This window comes from Sinocyclocheilus grahami, unplaced genomic scaffold, assembly GCF_001515645.1.
Source record: "Sinocyclocheilus grahami isolate Dianchi unplaced genomic scaffold, SAMN03320097.WGS_v1.1 scaffold2218.1, whole genome shotgun sequence".
Classification (NCBI taxonomy): domain Eukaryota; kingdom Metazoa; phylum Chordata; class Actinopteri; order Cypriniformes; family Cyprinidae; genus Sinocyclocheilus; species Sinocyclocheilus grahami.
Window position 1 is genome coordinate 21,472 of NW_015507397.1, and position 25,485 is coordinate 46,956.

General features: G+C 36.9%; 2 protein-coding genes across 2 annotated transcripts in view; both read right to left on the reverse strand.

Moving 5' to 3' along the window:
- LOC107574416 (E3 ubiquitin-protein ligase rnf213-alpha-like) overlaps positions 1-12,795 on the reverse strand; it is a 34,239-nt gene extending 21,444 nt beyond the window's left edge. The window contains exons 1-6 of the mRNA XM_016260858.1: positions 12,765-12,795; positions 12,504-12,604; positions 9,357-9,513; positions 4,603-4,777; positions 4,413-4,507; positions 1,955-2,206 (exon numbers count right to left, since the gene is read on the reverse strand). Of these exons, the coding sequence (XP_016116344.1) occupies positions 1,955-2,206; positions 4,413-4,507; positions 4,603-4,777; positions 9,357-9,513; positions 12,504-12,592 (768 nt within the window). The 5' untranslated portion in view covers positions 12,593-12,604; positions 12,765-12,795. The remainder of the gene's footprint in view (positions 1-1,954; positions 2,207-4,412; positions 4,508-4,602; positions 4,778-9,356; positions 9,514-12,503; positions 12,605-12,764) is intronic.
- A 3,366-nt stretch (positions 12,796-16,161) lies between these two features.
- LOC107574415 (von Willebrand factor A domain-containing protein 7-like) lies at positions 16,162-21,255 on the reverse strand. The gene is made up of 6 exons (XM_016260857.1): positions 21,223-21,255; positions 19,357-19,626; positions 18,870-18,963; positions 18,678-18,800; positions 18,373-18,571; positions 16,162-16,273 (listed from the first exon to the last, which is right to left on the reverse strand). The coding sequence occupies exons 1-6, from the start codon at positions 21,253-21,255 to the stop codon at positions 16,162-16,164; spliced, it is 831 nt and encodes a 276-aa protein (XP_016116343.1).
- Between the last annotated feature and the right edge of the window lie 4,230 nt (positions 21,256-25,485).

Here is a 25,485-nt window from a genome sequence, read left to right on the forward strand (position 1 = left end):
CTGGACCTATTAGGTTTGGTTGGTTCTATGGCTTCATAGTGACCATCTTACTGATGGTCCGGTCTAGAGGCTTTTTCGGACAGAGCTCCGATGCGGGAACCATGGTGGGTGAGTACGATCCATGTCTAAATAGATGTATATATAAATATATATATGTGTGTGTATAATGAGCTGGTGGTTGTGTGTATAACCTTCTGCTAGTTTCTTTGCAGTGTTGTAGACGCACTCTGGAAGCATCGCTCCCCTCAACATTGAGGGTTATTTTGAGTATGGTGCTTTCTTTCGAGCGTTAATCCTCTCTGAGGAGTTGGATTCCTCGCTCCATGGGCTGTCCTCGTGGTAGTATTGAGTGGTGCTCCCCTTTATCAAAGGGTTACCTGGAATGAGCAACGTTATTTCTAATCTTGGTCGTATTCCCTTAAAGGAACCTATTCCTGATTCCAAGCCTTGAGCTCTACCCCGGGCCCAGGAGTTCTGGCCCTAACAGGTAAGTATTTTGGGGTATGTAGCCTAGGCCTTTGGCCGTAGGGAATAACGTCACTGACAGCCGTCTAACGTCCCAGGGGCGACTCCCATAGCAATATGGTAGAGTTGGTACTTAGTGCTCGCCATGGTTCTGGCATGCACTCCCCTCAGCATGGCGGCGTGGGTATACCGTTCCCCATAGCGACCCCTAGAGGACGCAGTTCGAAGTTCCCATGAAAGGGAACGTCTCAGGTTACTTCTGTAACCATGGTTCCCTGAGTAGGGAATGAGACACTGCGTCCTCTAGGTTTCTTGCCATGCTGCGGACGCAAGCTTCAGACAAAGAAGTGGATGATGTGTTCTCCCGGCACCTATTTATACTATAGTCGCACCGGTAGTGACGTCATGGCTGTCGCCGGCCAACGAGTTGGTGTTTTTTCAATGTATGCTTCAGACACGGGTCATGACGAGGCGTTCCCCAGAGGATGCCATGCCATGGAGGAGGGAACCATGGTTACATAAGTAACCTGAGACGTTCTATTAGTAAAATCTGTTGACTTTAGCAATCTTTGTTACATTATATGCAAGTGGTGACCCTTCAAAAACTTTTAAAACAAAAAGTTTTTTTCTCCACAGTTTGCATGCCTGTAACTCAAGAAATATTAAAGATATCTTAATGACCTTTTTGTTTTCGGGTCTTAACAAACCTTCCTTTTGGCATCTTCATTTTAAAGGCCCTATATTGTTCAGTTTCAGAGATATTAGGATCTCAATATGGCTCCAAGAATTAATTGCTAAATTGTAGACATTTTCAGTGGTCAAAAACCAAATGTGGGCATTACAGATATATCATACAGATTATACTTTTCTTTTAAAGAGGAATGTCTGAAGAACACAATGTTGAAACTAGAAATGTATCTGGTTTCCCTCTATCAAAACAATTGCATAGAACATAGCTGTCCGAATGCCATACATATTCTTTTTCCAAAGTTTGTGTGCATGTAACTGAAGAAGTATTAAAGATATCTCAATATGATTTTAGATTCTAGTTCTTAATAAACTTTTCTTTTTCAATCTTCATTTTCAGGGGACCTCAATGAGGCTCCATGTTCAGATGTTGGATATTACCTATTTTTAGTGGTTAAAAACAAACAATATACAGCTGATACTTATTGTATTTGAAGAACAATGTCGGAAGGACAAATAACATTAAAAATAGAAATACATCTTGGGCAAGTTTCTGAAATTTGGTTGATTTCACAGAATGATGACCCAGATGATGCTGCTGCCTTCAGACACAGTGCTCTTCGAAACATTCTGAGTGGGAGGGATTTCCCAAGCACGAAGCTCAGTAAAAGCTGTGTTTCCTCTACACCTGTTTAACTTTATTTGAATATTTTTTTATATATATTTTTTTTCCCCGTGCTGTTTTATTATTGTGGAATAATCGCTTCAGATAAACCCACACTAAAACCCCCTAATATCTTACCCTCTGAAGGAACCTCCAGAGTATAGGTATGGTGTCCCGGCCATTGTTCTGCTCCACAGTGTGGGCCAGACTCAACAACGAGACCTTCCTCCTGCAGCTCCAGATGGATGAATTATGGATAAGGAAGTTCTGAGGCAAAGAGCACATGAAAGGCTCTGGTTTCCCAAACATCAGCTTCATCACTGGATTAGAAAACACTCGCTCGTCTTTCCTGATGAATTCATTCACTTCCTTTAGCTGATAATCTAGAACCTGAGAGAAGGATCAAAGTAGAAAGTAGAGCTTTAACTAATAATCATTTCAATAATCCAGAGGTTCCTAAATTTTATTCTCAGCCAAACTCCTTAAACATAATCTATTTGCCTGAGGTTTTAAGATGGAATTTCATGCCACATTTGCATATTCACAGTTCTCTGATAACAGTTAATGGTCACATGACATGCGAGTAAACAAATAAATTAGCTAATCTTTTTTTAGTAAGTGTTCCATATAGATTGTTTTAATATGTCAAATCTGCTAGCTTTTATTTTGGTGGAATATTGCTGAAAACGTCTGTCCAAAAATAATAGGAAATTATGCAAATGTGAACATAAATAACATGACCGTGCATTTAGTGCACAATGTGTTCTTAAATGCATGTTAAACACACAGCACTTGCAGAGATGGAGTTCATGAGAAGCAGCCTTTATTGCATGGAGGACCAAACCTGCAGAAATTATAAATACATATATAAATAGATAGATACCTGTAGAAAAATAAATGTTATAATATGAAAACAAAGATATAAACGACTTGATAAGACGTAAATATTTAATAAAATTTAATCCTGAATTTATTTATTTACCTTTCCCTATTTGCATTACTTTCTGTATTTAGTATTATTATTCAGTCGCTATAAAATAATTCAACATCATAATGTGAATCGGTGAAAATATCTTGAAAACTCTCCAGTTGATGCCATAGCAAATTCCTCTCTAGCATTAGTTTGATCTGGCGCGTCTGTATGAGCTCTCAACCAATGATTCATCGGAGCTCCGCAAGGACCACCTCCCTCATTTCCATGTTGCACACGGAAAAATAAAAATAAATAAATAAATCTGGAAATAAATACATGTGGGTATAAATAAATAGTTCAAATAAATAAACACACAAATAAATACATTTAAAAATAAATAAATACATCAATAAATAAATTCGATAAATATAAAAATAATTGAAAGAATAAGTAAATAAAAGTTAAAGAATAAAAATAAATACTTAAAGTAATGCAAATAGGGAAAGGTAAATAAATAAATTCAGATTACATTTTATAATAACTTAACTATAAATAAATACAACAACATAAATAAACTCATGAATAAATACATTTAAAAAATAAATAAATGAGTGCATCAATGAATAAAATAAATAAATATAAAAATAAATGAAAGAAGTAAATAAAAGTTAAAATAAATGTTAAATACAGGAAATAATACTTAAAGGAAAAAGGTACTAAAAATAAATTCAGATTATATTTTATAATAAATTAACTATATTTGTTTTTATCAATTCATTCATACATTTATTTATAATTTCTGCAGGTTTGGTCCTCCATATTACTGTGAACCAAGCCACTCTGAAAACCCATTTTTATAAGCTGCACACATGTAAATGAGCATGGTGCTGCTCTTCACTCTGAAACATGTAGTGCAACTGCATGAGCTTCTTTAAATTATAGCCTTTAATTTAATAATCACAATTTGAAAGGATATACAGTGCCTATAAAAAGGAGTATTCACATACTCCTGCAACAGAGTATGCACATCTCTGACTGCAACAGAGGGGAAATGTTTGCTCCATTTTTGATTGGATCAAGGTGGACCAAAACAAAATATCCCATGTCATTGCATGAGGATGCTAGGACAACTGCCAGACTCCTCCAAGAGAGCAAAAAGAAAACCTTTAGTAACTAGCCCAGTAAGGACAGGACTAATCTAGAGACTAATTCTTAAGGTTTTGGCCTGTTACCCACATAAAATTCCTCAGGACTTCTGGATGCAGCAAGAGGTGAAACAGAGAGACATAAAGATCCATCCAAATTAATTCATAACTGTGATGGGAAACCTTAAAACCTATGTAAACTACAACTAATCAATTTCATACTTATGTGTTCAGAACATTTTCAAACATATTCTGCAAGTGGACCGGGAGGTGAGTAAAAAAGACACTTCTTAAACTATGTGCTTTAGATTATTCACATGGATCTGACCTGTAAAGGAAAGACATTAACACAAGCAACAAGTTCTCCTGCCTGAGAGGCAGGATACAGTAAAGGATAAGTAAGTCCTTTACTTACTTATCCCCCCCCCCACTCCATAGTCTCATAAAGTACTGTTGGATTTTGTCAATATTGCCTGTCCGTTTCAGACAAAATAGAAAATATTCTAGATGCACAATATACTAAAAGCATGTTGTTCACCTTCAATTGATGTGTAATGACATCAGTATTCATGGCATTTTCCCATCCATTTCTTGCATCTTTAGAGGAAAGGGTTTTATCATAAGGAGCAGACCCTGTTTATAATAACAGAATGTTACATTTCATGAATTTCTGTGGCATGAGATCAATATGGCATGTGGAAATGTAAGGCGAGTTGTACGGTTCTTACTCTGGCTGGTCTGATGGGGTTCCAGTAGACTGTGGATGGTCAAATGGATGGTACTGACCGTATCATCCACTCCTTTATCCAGAGCTCTGCTCAGCTGCTCCATGTCCTTCAACAGATGGGCCATCAGGAACGGCCCGGGATCCGGCACAGCAGGCTTGATGATCTGCATGACACTCTACACAGACACATGCAAGAATATGAAATGAAGGTAGTTAAAGTTGCTCTCACTAAGTTACCCTATCTATTATCTAAATGCGTGTTATAGATCTGTGCATCCGTGCATATTAGGGATTTAACGGTTTAAGCTTCTCACTTTTTTAATTACTAGAAAAATATTTTACCTGCATCATTATACTCCACCAAGGGCTAATTAATTAATATTTTATATATTAACAAATATTTTACAATGTAAAGTTGTATGCTGTACATTGTATACCATAAAATAAAAATGGTATAAACAGCACTTAAAATAAACATAAAAACATGTACAGTATAAACAAGGGGTGTGACGGTACACAAACATGACGGTTCGATACGTACCTCGGTTTCGACGTCATGGTTCGGTATGATTTCGGTACAGCAGGGGCAAGAAACTAAACATAAAATTGTTTTTTTTTTAATTTACCCTGTGGTTTACTGAAAAAAAATTACTCTCTTTAAATAAATTTAATTAGAATTAAAATATTTTTAGAGATAAAAATATACCTCGGATTCTGCTCTAAACTATAGGGAGCCCTTTTACGATATAAGGTTACAATTAACAAAGAACCAAACTTAAATTTAATTACCATTTATTTTTTTTAAATAATCATCAACACTCAACTTAAAAAAAAAATGCAAACGTAAACTGCACATAATGCAGTTTTTAGATTAACTTCTAAATTATAAAATTTCGATTTGCTGTTGAAATATATGCAGCAGCTGTCATAACGTGTTTTATAACTTTTATTTAAACATACATTAAATAATTAAGACCACTAACAGTAGCTAGTAAAGTAAAATATGAGTATATAGTCTAATATTTCGCGAAATGCTCTTCTCTAGACTTCATTTATAGCGCACTAACGATATGTGGACACTGATGACTTCCTGAGGGAAATTAAATGCTACGTGACGTTTGTTTACAAGCTGTTTTATTGCTGTCTTTCCGCGGTCGAAACACTGGTTGAGCGATTACATGAGGCGTGAGATGCTCATTCATGTTTATTTCGTGTTAAAACTAGTAGTAAAGAGGAAGAGATGATCGCGCTGCCGTTTGAACTGAGGTGTTTATATAGCGATCTGTCGCGCCACATCAAAGAGCGTCAAAACGGCATTTATTGTTTGAATTTCCTGAAAAAAAGGACAATTTTAAAGATGAGACTTTGTTTCTTATCAAAAGTAACAATATATAAAGCGTGCAGTGGTTAAAACGGTACACATGCGTACCGAACCGAAGGACACGTACTGAACATTTTCGGTATGAATACGTGTACCATTACACGCCTAATAAACATAATAAAAAAAGAACACTGTTTGAAAGCAGCAGGACAGGGTAAAATCACAAATAGATAAATCAAAACAAAAGCACAAAATAAGTGTCAGCTGGTCATTGGTGGAATATTCTGCAGAACACATTCAGTCTTCAGAACATAGTAACATGTTACTGTCATCCATATGCATTGTCAGAACTGAGATTCATCGAGATCCAATGCGTACCACACCGAGGGTGGCGAATGGCACATTTATTTCCTGAGAACTGTTACACCCCTAGTGCATATGTTTCATATTTTCCAAAGTTTTGATCTTGTAATATTTATTCAAAATGTCAAAACTGGACAGTCTTCTCTCTGGTGATTTATGCATGATCCCAATCATTTAGTGTACATTCGTACAGTAAACATCACCAGTGGGGGACAAACTACACAAATCAAGTACTTGTAAAAGTACAGATACCGTAATAAAATATTACTCCAGTAAAATTATTAAGTTCAGTTTTACTCAAAAAAAAAAGTACAAAAGTTTTAGATTTTTTTTAATGTACTTAAGTATTTGTAATGGCGATCCATAAACTTTCCATTCTCCGCCATCTCCATAGGGGTTGAGCAAAGGATTTGACACATAAAACAATAAACTTGCGGTGTAAAAGTTCACTTTTCATTTGTCAGGTTACAACAAAAATCAAACTTAAGAACTATTTACACTTTCAGGCTTAAAACTAAGTATAGTTTTAAGGAATGGTCAAAAAGAACTGTCTAATACCAAACCCCTTCCTTTTTCTTCTAATTTAAAAAATATTAACTGTTACTTATGTATTATGTATGAAATTGACTATGTTATGTGACGCACTATAATCATTGAAAATACACATACATTATCATTTAAAAATCACTTTCAATATTCAGAAAAACTTCTTATAATGCTTATGGCTCTAACAGTATTAAAAGTAAAAAGTACTGTTCAATGAATGTTTATTTTGTAATTTTAACCTTAAATATTTTGTATTTATTAATTTTATATTAATGTTATATATAATTCTACTAAAAGTACACAAATTAAGTACTTAAGTGAAAGTACAGATAGCCCTAATAAAATGACCTCAATAAAAGTATTAAGTACTCCTTGATTTTACTTAAGTACAAAAATATTTGATTTTTAATGTACTTAAGTATTAAAAGTACTGAACGATTAATGTTTATTTTGTAATTTTTAAATATATACTTTTGTATTTAATAATTATATATATATATATAACAAACGTTAAGCTTTGCGCACTTTCTAAAAATAAGTGGTAAGTGTACACGTTATGCTTTGCCCACTTTTCTGAAATCCTGTATGGTAAGGGTTACGAGTTATTAGCCTCGTTCCTTTTCTCTGAGTTGGCTTAGACCCCGGGACCTTGGGCTCCACTCAACTAGTGTGTCTCTGTCTACACACTCTGGAAGCATCACTCCCCTCACCATTGAGGGTTATTGTGAGCATGGTGCTTTCTTTCGAGCGTTTAATTCTCTCTAAGGAGTTGGATTCCTCGCTCCATGGGCTGTTCTCGTGGTAGTGCTGAGCAGTGCTCCCCTTTTATCAAAGGGTTACCTATGAGCATGCTACTCCTTTCTGAATTTGGAGTTCTCCTCTCACGTGAGAGTTGAGTCTCTGTTTTTCCCAGCGCACCTGGAACCAGCAGCATCAGGCAAACTAGGCCCTTCCTCTGCCTCTCTGATGTGCTGAGTTTTTTGGCTAGCTTGCAGTATGCTTACCCTTCTGATTCTAACAATCGCACTGTAGGTCGAGCCCCCCTCTCGCTGAGAGCTGGGTTTGTGCTCCCTCAGCTAAGGTAATTACTGCTAGCCATTACAGCATTGGAACATGCTGTAGGTTGAGCCCCCTTCTCGATGAGAGCTGGGTGTTTGCTCCCTCAGATAGATATTTGCTGCAATCTTTCGTTAGAAAGCCACGTTTCTAGCATTTGTAAAACTGCATGTTTACTATTGTCATTTTTGCATTACTGACACGATTTTCCTAATTAATGCTGTTCAGTTGCTTTGTTTATTCCTGATTCCAAGCCTCGAGCTCTACCCCGGGCCCAGGAGTTCTGGCCCTAACAGGTAAGTTTTTGGGGTATGTAGCCTAGGCCTTTGGCTGTAGGGGATAATGTCACTGACAGCCGTCTTAACTCCCATGGCTAGGGTAGAGTTGGTACTTAGTGCTCGCCATGGTTTCTGGCATGCACTCCCCTCAGCATGGTGGCGTGGGTTCCCCATAGCGACCCCTAGAGGACGCAGTTCAAAGTTCCCATGAAAGGGAACGTTTCAGGTTACTTCTGTGTAGGGAACGAGACACTGCGTCCTCTAGGTTTGTTGCCATGCTTCGGACGCAAGCTTCAGACAAAGAAGTGGATGATGTGTGCTCCCGGCGTCTATTTATACTGGAGTCGCACCGGTAGTGACGTCATGGCTGTCGCCGGCCAACGAGTTGGTGTTTTTTCAATGTATGCTTCAGACACGGGTCACGATGAGGCGTTCCCCATAGTGACCCCTAGAGGACGCAGTGTCTCGTTCCCTACTCAGGGAACCATGGTTACATCCGTAACCTGAGACGTTTTTATTACAGAAATATGAATGTACCTCGCATCTACTCCCACATTATCCTTTAGTCTACTTCTTTGGCACAACATTGTTCAGCTATTAAAATCTGTTTTGTAAATCTGCATGACACACTGGACAACACGGAGTACATGCATTTACATTGTAGTAAAGTGCAGACCAGTATTGATTTGAGATTGAATATGAAGGAGCCATAAGTTTTATTTTAGACAGTACGCTGTACATTTTGTTAATACTAATGAGCATAATTTGATTTAATTTTACACACAACAGTGTTTTATTTGACTCCAAGCACAGGTGTACACTGTGGTGTTTCGTTCCTAAATCAATAGGTCTTTTAAATAATCGTTTAAGTGAGTTTTTGACAAACAGCAAAATGAAATATGAATTAAAGTTTGTTCAGTGTTTTCTACTATTTTAAATTGTGTTTATTATTTTTAAACTGTGTTTAAGTGTTTATCATATGGGTGGTAGAACTTGTAGCTCTCTATTCACTACTCAGTACTTTAAAATTACCTACACCTTTACTGTTACTCAAATAGGTTTTTGGAAGTACTTTTGCTCACACTTAATTTTGGGGAAGATAATGGTACTTTAACTTGAGTGTACTTTTTCAGTACTCTTTCCACGCCAGTATAATCACAAAATCATAAACGGGTTGAAAGAATGTAATACCTGTAGGTTGTTTCGAGTTCCCAGCAGCATGGACATGTGTGTGAGCAGTCTGAGAAGAGCAAAATGGGCAGGTGACATATTCTCAGTGTCCTGCATGTCAGGCTGGTCACGACGTTGTGCGTCACCAAGAATATGTCCAAACTGAGTGCGGTCCCCTCTGCAAAGAGAAACAAAGGCCTCAAATTGATTAAAGCTGCAATCCGTAAGTTTTGCCTCTTTGTCACCATCTCTGTTTGAAACCTGCAATTGCAGTTATTTACAGAATTATCTCCATTACGTGGGTTGTGCATCGGCACAGCTCCTCAGCGCGGATTAATCTAATGTTTTGAGTAGTATGTGTGGCTGTCAGTCAACACACCAGTGTGGATACCAGAATTACAGATTCTACGTCTTGGAAGTATATGCAAAATAATAAGTTGCACTGAACAATTAACTAACATGTCTGCCAGTTTTGTTCTGACCAACTAGAAAAAAAAAGTTTTACAATAAATCACATTACCAATGGTGATTAATCCTAACAATCTCAAAGTTAGCTCAGATCGTGTCAAACCGTGAAAATTATTATTATTACACTTTGTTCTCAAATTGTTAAATGTTAACATCAACATTGTGTGACTACGTGTATTTATTGTGTATTAACATTATCTGTACATTTCAGTTTCTGTACGGTCTTATCTGTAATTGCCATACCATTCAAATATCAACAAAATAAATTGTTCTTTTAACCTCAAAAAGCAATTTAATGTCCCTAATGGCTGGGACACACCAAGCCGACTTCAAAGAACTAGTGGCGGTGAAAGCTGACGGTGTTGTCGCATCGCGTCGGCAGTGTCTGGACCAAGAAGGTGCGTTTGAACTAGGGTGACCAGATGTCCCGTTTTTCCATGGACAGTCCCATATTTCATCTCTATTTTTAGTGTCCCGACTTATTAAAAAAAAAATAATAATAATGTTTTGTCCCGTATTACATAATCTCTTTATGATTGGGAGATCAGAGCGACTAGTAGTAGTGTTTTGTCACACGACAACTGCCCAATCAAAAGGTAGCCAAGCTCATCGTAGAACAAAATTACCATCAAATCACAATTCGTTATCGATTAACTTGTTAGTGAAGGTGGGAAAGGCGGAATCACGCTAAATAACACACCAGAAGCACTTTCTCTCGTGGGTGTTTCAAGTTCTCTCAGACAGCACGCGATCAGTTCTCCTAGCACCTGAATTGTCAAATACACACACAGCTGTCAAAATGTCCATCGTGTGGAGCATCTCACGTAAATACATGTTTATGTACATCGGTTATGGCTTAAGTTAACTAAACAGGTAGGTGAAACCGGATATGTGTCGGTATATTACATGCATGCATTCGGTCTTAAAGGGACAGAAGCCTAATTAAATACCTGCCTTAGGTCATTTAATTATACCTGACTATTCTCGTCTAACCTAACCCTAACTGTCATTAATGTTAATCAAACAAGAAAAGATGTTAAGTAAATGTTAAATAAACCTGTATTTGAAAAATTTGTTTTTCATTTGTTTCTATCGTACTAGTCTTATTGTTTGTAAATTGCTTTTTTCTTATATAAAAAACAACTACATATATCATGAAATAAAGTTTCTCATATCATGGTCATATTGCCCACCCCTTGGCCACCCATCCCGTATTCCACCATGAGAAATCTGGTCAACCTAGCTTGAACACACCGCTCAGACTACAGCCGACTGCAAAGAAGTGCAGGCAGCCTAGGGACAGCATCCATATTTCAACCCAGTGGCATGACAACAATGGCCCTCACGGCCAAAAAAAACAGACTGGCCCACCGGGAATTTTCCCGGTGCTCCCGATTAGCCAATCCGGGCCTGTTTTGAAAACACAAATATTATTTTAACACACAAATGTGTTTAGTTTTCACCATAAAATCGCATGAATAATCCAATATTTTGTCTAAATCCAAAAGTTTTGATCGTGGTATCCCAAACATTGTTTTCATAACGCAAGGCGCAATGTGATGTAAACAACGCTCCATACAATATCGTTCATGTGGCATCTTTATTGATATGGCAGACCTTTCAGACATATTTGCATTACACTGGCTTGTTCAGCAGTAGTGGTATGCAAGATATTTTATGTTCACCTGCGAATACAATGTTACCTGCCGTTAACAGGACGCTCCAGTGTGTAACAAATCACCTGAACGATCGGCTTAAGTTTATCATTCTAACATTATTCTTTTAAAGTTTATCATTGTTTTAAGCCTTGCCGGCTTAAACAGCTTAAAAGTGTTTTAAGCCATTCAAGCGCGAGACAGCGCTTAAGAGATTTCAATGCATTTCCTTTTAAATTTGTCTTCCTCCATTTAAACAAGCGTGTGTTCATAAAGTGTGAACCAACCCCGTGATGTGACATGCTGTGGAATTGCAAGATGGCAGCGACCTTGCTCCAAAAGCTATTACAAAACATCCTTTTTTCTTTAAAACGGTTACATTAATCGTGTTTGTTATATCTTTTTTAATTGAAGTGGAAATCAGTTTACTAAATGTAAACTTGACTGACTGCTTCACTTCCACTTTAATTACTGTATACCAGCTGCTGTAAGAGGCGGCTTCTAAATTTCTTCATATATTAATAAAAAAAAATTATTTCAAGTTGTACAAATTTGCATTAATGTATCATGAATGCACAGCAAATATCAAAAGTAGTGTATTAATAAACTAACATTGATCTATATTAATAAATGCTGTAAAAAAAACAAACTGTCCATTATTACCTCATAAATACCTAATGCATTAACTAAAGTTAACAAAATAAACCTTACTGTAAAATGTTACCAGAGATCCATACATAGGAACAATTTATATTCGTTTACAAAACTAATTTCAAGCATTTCAGTAGAAACCTTTGGATTAAAGGTTTTTAAGATCACGATAATCAAATTTTGTCAAGTGTGCTCAAACATTTCAATGGTTGTGTATTGGCTGGCTGTGACAATGGTCAATTATACAGCTGAAAGGTTTTTATCCTAAAATATTTAAATGCAGAATGCCATGATTGAGCAATCAGAAACAAATATTCCAGAGAGCCAGCCAGGTAATAAACTATGTTTACCAATAAAAGAGGTATGACAGGCATTTGCTTCAAGAGTAACTCACTGTATGTTCGTGGGGTTGAAGTCTTTAACACTGATGTGTTTTTGGCCGCCTATTTCTGCTTTACACTCTGGACAGTAACCCTTCTCCATGGGTTTACCACACTGGCCAGATGCAAAAAGAGAATAAATGTTTAATTAAAAAAAATATTAAAAACAAAGATTTGATCACATTAAATTAAAACTAATGCTGTGTTTTATGACTTAAGTATGTGTAGCTGATGCTGTGATTTCAAGCCAAATGACAAGAATCTCATGACCCTACCTCACCAACAGTACATAGATGACCATTAGGACAGGCTGTGAAGAACAAAAGAACACCAGAGATTAAGAAAAGTTTAAAAAAGAGAGAAAAAAAGAAAACATGTTCAAATGCAGAAGCCCTTGTCAATGACAAGGACCTTTTAAAATTCTACGTGCTTGGATTCCAAAGCAATTCTATCGGCTGAAAGAAATTTTGGGGATTTAATTTGGTCCATGATTAGAAATCCTACAAGTCTACACAACAAATAATCCTACAAATCCTACTGGTTTTTGTAATCTTACCAAACAAAAATGCATCAATCAAAAAGGTGTCAAAACAAGTTTTCCTGTTTATTTTGTTAAAACATTCCTTTTTGTCTTCTTGTTAATGATTAATCAGTAGAACCTTCATTAAAAATGAAATGACTTGCTCTTCCTTTGAAATTACTTTCTTTTTTTTATTTTTTTTTTAAACATGATCCTATATGATCTCAGTTCTGATAATGACGTTTGTTTAACCAGTTAAACTCTGCGGACCCGGATACGGGTCCAAAGTCCCGTAAAAAATGTGTATGCCTCATTTGCATAGCCTTCCTTATATGGTATCAGCCCATATATGGGTTCATTTGAAAGCTTGGAGTGTCTTCTTTACAAAGAATACCATTTCTTTTGGTTTTTATATTCATAAAGCAGTAAAATTAATCTTAGAAATGTATTAGTCCCACACACGATTTTCCGCCTAGCCATTGCGAACTTTTTTTACGAAGAATGGGCATTTGATATATAATAAGTGCAGCAGCAGCGCATTGCTCATCAGTCATCACTCAAAATACTGTATAAAGGACATCATTATTCTCTATTGTAATGTTACAGTAGTAATTTAGCAGACAAATAATCATATTTTATAATAGGTTTAGGGGGAGCTAGGGCAGACAACACAACCCTAACCCAATTATTTTGCATGTCCCCAGCCTAAGGATTTAAACCTTTTTTATGTGAGGTCCATACAAAAAATAGGGTTATCCATGTTTCAGAATATGTTGTGGGTGTATGAGTGTGAGATTTCCCGGCATGACATTTTTTCCCCAGTCTACCCCTCGTGGAAATTAATGGCGCAGACATGCGGTTTCATTTTCTGAAACTCACAGTGTTTTCAGCCTCTGCCGTCTCAAAATATGAGTACATGAATACATAAACATAATCTCCAGAACTGCTCTGAGTCACTTCATGAGCATTTGACTTATTCTGAGAAAACTATCACCATATCATATACAAAGAGACACCAATGTTTCAGGAGTTTAGTACACAGAATAACACACATGCTTATTAGATAACTGTATTTGAATTGATGTATATGCTTTAATTAAAAAAAAATTTTTAACTTTTTTTTTTCAAACCATTGTTAGATGCAGTGTTTCCTGTAGTTATGCAAAGATTTGGTTTCAAAAACAGTATCAGTAAACTATTTCTTATGATTTTAAATCTGCATTGAACTTCAGATCAATCTCAAAGTAAAAGGCGGTACTAAAGTCTGATTTTGTGGTGGATGTGTTCAAATGTGATCATCTTAATTCAAGTGATGAAGGATTGTGAAAGTCTGACAGTGTTGAGCACTACTGTAAGGATAACCCTGCATGCTGTAAATGTTTGAAAATTATCAATAGTTGCAAATAAACATTCATTAGAAATTTAGAAAAGTAATCAAAAGTTATCATTTACATTACTTTAATAAAAAATAAAAATAAAAAAAATAGAACAAGTAAAATAAGGAATAAAAAAAAAATACAAATCGACAATTGTATGTACAGGTATATAACAATAGACAGTTGTATGTACAGGTATATTATGTGCAAATTGAAATGTAGACTGAGTATGTGTGTTAGATAAATAAATATTCATTAAATAAATATTTTAGCAGCATCATATGACCCCTTTAAGACAGCTCGAGAGGTCTCTCAAGTGGTGAAGAGTTGTCAGTAGGGGCTTGTGACGGCGCTGAGGAGACAATATTTCAGGAGAGAAAGAATGTTCTTGAAATATTTGACGACGAGCAGTTAATCAAACAGTTACCTTTCAAAACGAGCAAAGAATATTTACATTACCAAAGAACATCATAACTGACTTCAGACTTCAAAGTATTATAGGCTCTTTAAAAACACTCTGTTATAATCAGTGAAGCTACCAACACTGTTTCATGAATAAATCTCTTACCCCTTATTTACACTGCACACGTCTGCGGCGCGTTAGGGTTGCGACACGGCCACCGGAGCTGATCACGGACACTCACCAGTTTCTGAAACGGCTCTGAAGCAGCTGCATCACTAAAGATAGGCGCCTATATTTTTGACGAATAATAATAATAATAATAATCATCTTGCTGTCGTCAAAGAAATCAGCAACAGGCGATATCTCTGACTATCGTCAATACACTGACTATATATCGTCTACCGGCACAACCCTAAATTGAAGGTTGTGATGACGTTTCTTCTTCGTTTTCTTACCATAATGTATTCTCTTGAAAATTCTTTGTCAAATGTGTGTTGAATGTAAACTCCTATTAGGAATTTCACCATTCAATGTGAATTTATCTGAGCATATTCTTAAATAAGGAAATCTATTCAGTGATTAGTCTGCGTATTTCATCATCCAAAATCCCGTTTGTGGCACAGCAGTGTCGCCACTTTCAACTCTAAGCCTGACACTTAAGATCTAGTCCTAGACTTTGCTTAAATTACGACTGAGATGCTTGATAGCTAACTTTTAAGTGCAGCTTTGAGCCAAGAAGTTTTTTACACTTTCAAGTCAATTCTTAGCAGCGTTCTTGAGAGTAATTCTCAGAGGCTTTATAAATACGGACCCTGGTATGTGTGCAAACTTGGTGACCAACTACAAGAAACGTCTTACCTCTGTGCTTGCCAACGAGGGTTTCTGCACTATATATATAAGTACTAAGTCATGTTTTGCTTGGGGATCAAATACTTATTTCACTCACTGAAATGCAAATCAATTTCTAACCTTAATGTGTTTTTTTCTGGACTTTTTGGTTACCATAAAAATTACAGACCCTTCATTTCTTTGTAAGTGGGCAAACTTAAAAAATCAGCAGGGGATCAAATAAATATTTCCCCCACTGTAAGTTGAGATGTACTTTTTGACATTTGCATAGACAGTCAATATCAATGACCTCTGCTGAAACCTGAATACTGGAAGAGTCTGAAATGCAATAACCTTTGATCTCTATAGTATTCCTGCTACCAAAATAGATTTGGCCTTTGTGATAATGAAACAGATTTTGTGTGACAAATAAAAATTATAATTCTGCCGATCATGAGGTAAAAGATGAACAACAGGAAGCAACATAGAGATCTGAAAACGTTATTTAATGCACATGTCTTAAATGTGCTGTTTGCGCACAGGCATTATTCATCATCATTACTATCCATAACTTCTGGATATCTTGATTTGAAGTGAAATATAGAAAAACTAGGTTTCCATTTGCCCTTTGGCGGTGTCGGATGAAGCCCCATCAGTCTGAAAGAGAGATAAAAAAAGGAAACAAAGACCGTCAGTAGCTAAAAGATCAGTGATTCTCAACTGATGGATCACAAGTCAGTCCTGATGGGTCACAGACAGCAGTAAAACATGCTAAATGTAATTAATAAAACGCAACTAACCAAATAAGCATGTATAAATAGGAGAAGATAAAAAATAGGCTTAACAAGTTATTGGTAAATTATTAGGTACAGAGTTGAGTGAATCTGAGATTTGGGACTTTTTCAGACCAAGTGTCTGTGTTATTTCACACCATCATCATCTTCATCATTTCCTTTTATTAACATCTAATTCTCGGCCCTTTCAATGTTCATGAAATATCGAAAGATTTCACTTCATATTTTCCACATTTCTTATGTTATTTCTTTACCACTTTGTTTTATTCCTTATATGTAAGTATGTCACTGTGGATAAAAGCATCCATTGAATAAATTGGAATCTTACTAAGATAATAAATATTAATAAGAACTTCTCAGAAATCTCTATCCTTTTAAGAGGGTCAAGTTGCTGGCATGGCTTTGAGTGTTTGCTCAACTCGGCTTTATGCGAGAGACCCTATTATGAGGAACATCTCATACAACTCACAAGAGTAACAAAGAAAATTCACAAAATATATACAACTTACACTGAGCTGTATTATATTTACTTAGAGGGTTCTCTTTTGGCCTCATTAAACAAACACACACCACTTTAAAAGAAAATAACAAAATGTGGCATTGTGTTTTCTAGGGATGCACCGATATGAAAATTTTGGCCGATACCGATAACTCTTTATTTTTGAAAGCCGATAACCGATATGTTGGCCGATAAATCTATATCCAAATTGTTATATACTTTTTGAGAGCCTGATTACAAAAAAGGTCTCATCATTAAAAGCCACATCCCAAACACTTCAACATAAGCAGCCTAGTTTGAACGGTGTACGTTTTAAAAATATTTTTACTCTCCCATTACCAAATTTAGTCATAAAAAAGTCTTACAAATAAATAAAATAATGCATAAATAATGCAAACAAGTCACTGGACATCATTACACGTGTAAAGAATCAAAATGAATGCGCCACAGATCAATAAAACGGAATAGCCTCTGCACGGACAATAATTAAATGATTTTAATTACTAAACCATATTGTTGATGAAAATAATAAGAGAACAATACAAGTGGTTGTTGTTATTAATAATATATCAATGATTTTGAAAAAGTAACAAATTAATACCACTGTTTTAAATAGCAGCCGTTGAGCTGCGCGTGCTGAAGCTGAAGAGCTGAATGAACATGGTAAACTGAAGCGTTTTGCTGGCAGCTTATTTAACTCAAGGAAATGCATCCTGAGATTAATATTAATACAACATAAACATAATATTACAACTTATATATGTACAAAATGACGCAGTTATTGCGTGCTATAGTCAGAATGTGTGATCCTGTTGTGGATGCGCTCTTCCCATATCAACGCGCTGAAACACGGCAACTAAACCCAAAGAATTCACAATGTTTTATTATAATAATGTTCTCATTAGAATGTTATATACACGACATTCCCAATCATAGTTATTAATGTTGTGCACTGCTGTTTGGGCTGCGTGTGCTGAGCTAAAGATGATCACCGGTAAACTGAAGCGCTCTTTTAACTTTACCAAACGCATTCTATATGAGATACATCAGATATACATCAAATAAACACAATATTACAATGTACAATTGCACAAAAGGCTGCAAACGAACAGCGCGCATCTGAAGTGTCTCTGAAGGAAATAATGCATTATTTATCGGCTTTAAGATATCGGCCAAATTTTCTTATCAGGCCGATACCGATAACAGAAAAAATGAGCCGATATGGGCCGATACCGATATGGTGGCCGATATATCGTGCATCCCTAGTGTTTTCATAATCCTGGAAGCCAAAATTATAAATGAAACTAAAATTCAATTAATGGCACAGGCATTATATCATCTTTTAAAGCAAGGGGGGGGCCCCTGGTGGTTTGGGGGCCCTATGCAACTTGTGTGCTGTCCGTATAGGGAGTACAGGCACTGAGGATGGCTTTAGTTCAAGTTAGTAAGTCACCTCTCTGTACCTGAGAAACTTGTTTCCACCTTGGTTGTCTATATTCTCCCAGATCTTCTCCAGCAGTTGCACACTGGCAGTGATGGCAACATCTGCAGCTTCCTTATGCCGTGAACCATGGCTAGAGTCACTGTAGTCTTTATTGATACCATCCCAGCTTCTCCAAATGCCAGTTGTTAAATCTAAAAAACCTCCATGGCTACATTTACCTGTCAAGACATAATAATAACAATGATAATAATGTAATTGCTCACAAATGTTCCTGGCTCTGCTTGTCTTTGATGAGTTTCTATCTGTAAATAAAAGAAATGTTACCTCTTGGTTTTCCTTTTCCAAAGTATCCTGATGTCAGAATTTTTTCATTCAAAATTTTATCCAAAAATTGTGCCCCACAATTGCCATTTTTACAGTTTTCCTCGCATGTTTTTTCGGCTTTATCTGGGGAATATGCAAACATTATTTTTTTTTCTTCTTTATTTTTTGGCGAACACGCACACAAACACTCACCTGCAGGGTTGGGTATGTTTTCCTCTTTATTGATCAGTGCTGTACAGGGTTCAGTGTTTCCCAGCTCAATCCAGTTACTGTGGCTGTAGAAATCCTTTCATTTACCAAATGACACACGGGTGAGTTAGTAGATGGTCAGCTCATATGAGCAATTTAGAATAAATTTAAGCCATGTTGTTTACTTGTATAGCACTTTTCACAATACATGTATTTTAAAAACATGCACATATTTACAAGGGAAAAAACATGCTTTAAACTCTTTCAAGCCCCTGGTGAGCCACAGAAGGTGACTGTGGCAAGGAGAAAAAAAAACTACATAAGATATTTTGGTAGTAGAGACAAAAACCTTGAGGGGAACCAGACTCGCCTGTCAGAATTAAATCAGACTTTATCTCTGTTCTTTACCTGAAACCTCCATGTGCTAATGTTCAAACGTATTTTTTGAGTGAACATTAACAGCAATTGTACACCTTTACTCTTAACTCACCTGTAAAGTGTGCAGGATTTTCCCAAGCGTAATTCTTGCATCATCAAATTGATCATTTTTAATGGACTTTGTGATATTTTCTATTCCTGTGATTATAAGCTTTTTCCCCTCTGTAAATTCTTCATTGTCAAAATGGTATTTCGCATCTGGGAAATGTTTCAGGTCTGTCTTCACATTGTAGTATGAGATTATTTGTATGGCCTTTTCAAAATTCTCATGTGTGCCATGTCCACAGACCTCTGCCAGTGTCTTTGAGTTCAGTTCTATTGGCTGTGTTCAGTTGAAAACCATAGGAAAAAAAAGACAGTATTATTATAATAGTTCAGTGTTCATGAGGCACATCAGCCAAACTGGATTTTTTTTATTTATAAGACTGCTGGGCACTTCAAAGTGCAAGGAATACTAAAGATAATTTTTTACTCAGTCTATCATATGTAAGTGTACATATACAGTCTGTAGTCAGTCTGTTCATTATCACTAAATAAATAGTTGTCTTGACCTGAGAGGAGTCTGTTCTTTCTTACTAATTCCTTCCTATCATAAGATATGATTTTATTAGTTAAAAAAACTTTATTTTATCACACATCACAATGAAAACAACATAGGGCTGAATTTTTAGTCATTTCACTTGGCCCAGGTATATGTTATGTCATGTCTCCTTCTAAACTGAGTATTTATTTAAAAAAATAATAAATAAATGTTTTCAGTGTCTCTAATAAAAAGGTTTGAAATAAAACATGTTTCAAATATTGTCCTAAACACAATAAATTTGACATTTTAACAATGAGTATATTAAATTAATATTTTTAAACTACAACTGACATCTTCTGGAATATTGTTGTAGGCTACACTTTGTTTTGTTGTGTTTTCATATTTATTTATTTTGTAAATTATAATTTTTTTCTGCAGAAATCTGTTGCATTCGCAAGCATAACTACAACATATTATTTGTATATTTCTTTGAATCAATAGGCCTAATAAACAGAAAGCTATGAGAGGCCACATAAATATTCACAGAGTATTCAGAAAGCATTTTAAAAATGAAAGCAGAACACATTGTCTGATAGATAACTTCTACTGACAAACACACACATTTATCCATACCTTTCTGTAAGTTTTAACCCTCTCACAGGCCTTTGCAGAAGCATGCAGAATGGCACTTCTTGTAATGTCCTGATGATTTTTAGAGTTTGCATTTTGAAAAATCTCAAAGGTGTGAGCACCGAACAGAAGACTTAACAGAAGAAATGCGCTCCTCATTCTCAGATGAATATGAATATGAAGAACAACGTGCAATGTCACTGAAATTGTGAAACTGTGCCTGTTTCTTTTATAAGTTGTAAGTGTGAAGATAAAACGAAACCTATGACTCACTGGAGTTGCCACCAAAACTGTGTATGTTAAAAAATTATGTGAAAAGACGAGTACGGATACTGGAAGTTCAGTTTCCCTCAATCACTCTAGTAAGCCTAGACTAATGTGCCCTATAATATATACACTGTCATTTAAATTGAGCTGACATTTTTGCTTATTGTCTAACAATCTAAGATTTTGCAGAGATATTACATCATGACTTAGAAACTTTTGCCTATCTGGTTGGATTCATGTCTAGTTTGTTTGACTATCACACTGGTCCACAGCCAAATGCTTCTGAAATACATGTAGTTAAACTTTACCAATACTGTGTCACAGGTGACAGGTACTATCTACACAATATCTCTCTCTATATATCTGTATAAGCCCTAGGGCCATAGGGCTGGAGCCTATCCCAGTTTCTTAGGCCAGAGGTGGCTGGATGGCTGTTCCATACATTTACACATCTATGGATAATTTTATCGAAACTTCGTGTCTCTGGACTGTGGAAACCCATGCCGACATGGCTCTGGAGATGAAGTTCATGTCCTAGTGAGACGCAGACACTGAAAACACCACGAGCATCACACGTGTTTGAGTATTCATATTTAAACATAGTCTTTTTGCAGCTTCATGTTCACAGACTATAGGATACATCACAATTTGAATATGTGTGCAGTCCTACTTTTTATTTATTTATTTGTTATAAATTTGTTATACAGTAAATTACATTTGGATTCCCCAATTCTGTCTGTATTTTTCTGCATCGTGAAAGTCATAGGGCCTTGAAATTATTTTGCAGAACCCCTGGGGTCTGCAGACCTCTCTTTGAGAACCGCTGGCTTAGGGTAAATAAAACATGCGTGGAACTGAACCTGACCTTCTTTGGTAGTGTACATAGGAATTTACTTCAAATCTGCAGTTAAAGGCGTATTTCAAGTACAAAAAAATTATAAAATGTTAAATACTAAAAATTTTAATAAAATAATAAAAAATTTTAATAATTCATAACCAAAAAAAATGTGCTACAAGTATTTAACAAGGAAACTCACAGTATACATATAAGTAGCATAGCCGCAGTACAAATTAAAAAAAATTGTTTAATGGAGTTGTAAAATAGTTGTGTACTCAAAGTATACTATTGTTATTACGCTTAAAGTATACTTAAAAAAAAAAACTACAAAGTGGAGCAATTTAGTCCCAAGTAGCAGTGGCATAGCCACGAGGAGCCTGCATTTACATGTCCGCCCCCAAAATTAAAATTCCGGCTACGCCACTGCCAAGTATTAAAATAGTACACTTACTAAAATACTACTAGTACATTGATATTAGTATGCATGCTACATAAAATATACTCAAAAATATTCTTGAACTTTCTTTAAAGGTGTCATATGACGTTGCTAAAAAGAACATTATTTTGTGTATTTGGTGTAATGAAATGTGTTTATGCGGTTTAAGGTTCAAAGAACACATTATTTTCCACATACTGTACATTATTGTTTCTCCTCTATGCCCCGCCTTTCTGAAACACGTCGATTTTTACAAAGCTCATCGTTCTGAAAAGCGAGGTGTGCTGTGATTGGCCAGCTATCCAGTGTGTTGTGTAGCGTCTCGACCAATCTGACACACTAATTTTAATTTGATTTAACAAATCAATTATTCATTAGGTTAACAAATCGTCACAGTCCCCTCACTCAATTAACTGGATGCCAGGATGTCTGCTGAACACCAGGCGCTATGGTCACCATGACAACTAATCATGATATCACTGGTTTTATGACCCCCCAGGAATGTGAGAAGGATAGCCCACTCTTTGTCCCAAGGAAAAACAGAGTAGAAATGGACTGTGTTCTAGTTAATTCATAGAAAAAACGTTATTTGAATGAACACACATATTTCTTCAGGCCATTGAGTATATTATTGTCATTGTGTATTTTGTCTGTGATATTCTTAGACTATTTTAGTATGCTTGTGAGGGGACCCATTCCTGAAGGCATTTGTTGCATCCAGTGGGGACATAATTATGGTGTTGTGACGAGTCAGAAGTGTGTGGATCCATTTGCAACTTTTATTAGAATGGTCAGACAACACAAGGTCCGGGCGAGATCCGGGCAGGCGGCAAGCAATCAGAGTCCAGGGGAAAACAGTCCAAGTCGGGGCAGGCAGATAACAATCAGAGTAACGGGTAACAGTCCAATAACAGATGCACAGAAAATCAAACACGGGTATAACGCTCGGAAATGACAGCCAGGGCACATCAAGACTTCGCAGAGAGTCCGTGTGTGTGAGTGGTTTATATGTGTGTGTGTATATGAGGTGCAGGTGTGGCTGATTAATCAGTCCCAGGCATGAGGGAAGATGGGATTTGGAGTCCGAATGGGAATGTCTAATATTCGGGAGACGGTTCCCTCTGGTGGTGCGTATAAAATAAAACACAAATTAGGCTATAGTGGCATTCATTATAAACAGCATACTGTAATGTGGTGTTTGAGTTTTGTTTCATGTTCTTGTTTTCGTGTCTTTTATTTTGTATTGTTTCACCCTGTTAGTGTCATGCTTCCCTTGCCCTCATGTATCTCTGCCTTGTGTATGTGTCATGTTCTGATTGGTAGTCTTAGTCATGTGTCTTGTTTCCCATTGGTTTGTTCATGTCATGTGACCCTCCTTGTCTGCTTTAAGTAGCCATCATGTTCCCATAGTCTTGGTCGTGTATTGATGTAACCCACTGTCGGTGAGTCTAGTCTGTTATGCCCCGTCAAGTCTGTTCATGCCTCGTCAAGTCAAGTCAAGTCAAGTCAAGTCAAGTCTGTGTCTCTTGTCTTCGTCTGTTTGGATTATGTTTGGACCACTGTAAATAAACTGCACTTGGGTTCTTCATACGCTCGCCTTCGGTGGACTGATTCGTTACAGAATACACGACCCCTACTATGAACCCAGCAGATCATCTGATTCGCCTCCGTCAAGGTAATCGCTCCATAGAGGATTATGTTCAGGATTTTTGTGAACTTTCTAACCAGGTGGACTTTAATGATGTGGCGTTAAAGCAAAATTTTCGGGTGGGTCTGAATGAGCCCATTTGCTCCCAGCTTCCTGGGGGAAAAGTTCACTGGTCCCTTGCTGAATATATAGACTTTGCTCTGCAGTTGAGTGGATCTGCAGTTCACAGGTCCCTTGCTGAATATATAGACTTTGCTCTGCAGTTGAGTGGATCTGCTTTCACTGTGGGTGTCGTGGAGAAGGAACACGGCACTAAAGCAGAGCCAGAGTCTGCTCACATCACATCACGTCTGCCAAGCCAGAGTCTGCTCACGTCATGCCTGCTGCTCACATCATGACAGTGAAGTCAGTTTACTCATGTCATATCTACCAAGTCAGAACTTGATCACGTCATGTCTGCCAAGCCAGAGTCTGATAACGTCATGTCTGCTACCCCAGGGCCTGCTCACGTCACGTCTGCCAAACCAGAGCCTGCTCCCATCATGTCTGCTATGACAAGTCCTCTTCACGTCACGTCTGCCAAGCCAGAGCTTGCTCACGTCATGCCGGCACATCAAGAGATTCTTCCCAACATGGCCGCCATTCAAGAGCTTCATCGCAAGATGGCCACCACACAAGAGTCTCTTCGCAAAATGGCCGCCCTTCTAGAGTCTTGTTACGTCTCAACTGATCTCCCAGAGTCTCGTCACGACATGGCCGCCATTTCAGAGTCTGCTCACGCCACGCCTGAGTCCCCGGCCAAGATGGCCGCCACGCCTGAGGCCCCGGCCAAGATAGTCTTAGTCATGTGTCTTGTTCCCCATTGGTTTGTTCAAGTCATGTGACCCTCCTTGTCTGCTTTAAGTAGCCATCATGTTCCCATAGTCTTGGTCGTGTATTGATGTAACCCACTGTCGGTGAGTCTAGTCTGTTATGCCCCGTCAAGTCTGTTCATGCCTCGTCAAGTCAAGTCTGTGTCTCTAGAGTCAAGTCTGTGTCTCTTGTCTTCGTTATTGTTAAAAGCGCTATATAAATAAAGGTGACTTGACTTGACTTGACATGACATGGCGGCGGCAGCAACAATACTACAGCGAGAATTTTTTTTTTTTGCGTAGCTCGTCAGTGAACAATGGATCTGTGTAGTTAGTGCTGCTGAATGTGAAAGCACGCAGGTGATGGAGATTTACCGCTGATTACAGAACCAGCTTTCTGACAAGATGCGCATTAAATATCGCATGCGATTTATCTTGCAGCCCTAATTTGAAATATACTTATTTTTTGTAAGGAATACTGGGGCTGAACAATGTGAGAAATTGGAGCCCTGCCCATTACGGTTCAAAACATTTGCAGTTATATGACATTTTGCATAGTTATCTAGTTTTATTTAACATAAGAAACAGACCATAAAACTCGATAAGAGAATTTGGCTTCTGTTATTCCTATTCAAATTTAAATATTTACATTTATTAGTTTAGTAGTTAGGCTTGTACAATTAAGAACGGTGTTTTGAATTTGTATGACAAGGTAGAATAGGGAGGGATATAAGAATACTTTTTTTTGTCTGTTTTGTTTAGTTTTTTTGTGTTCTGTATGCAAGTATGTGTTGAACTTGATGCAGGCCACAACTGGCAACAGTTTATCAGTTTGACTTCCATAGTTTTTTTCCATACCTGTTCCTCCAATAGTCTTTTACTGAAGTTTTGATTGTTGAATGTCGAGAGTAGGGAACTTGACAACGAAGAAGCTCAAATATAAGAGTTTCATTTGTGTCACATGTTTTGATCACAACATCACTCCCAG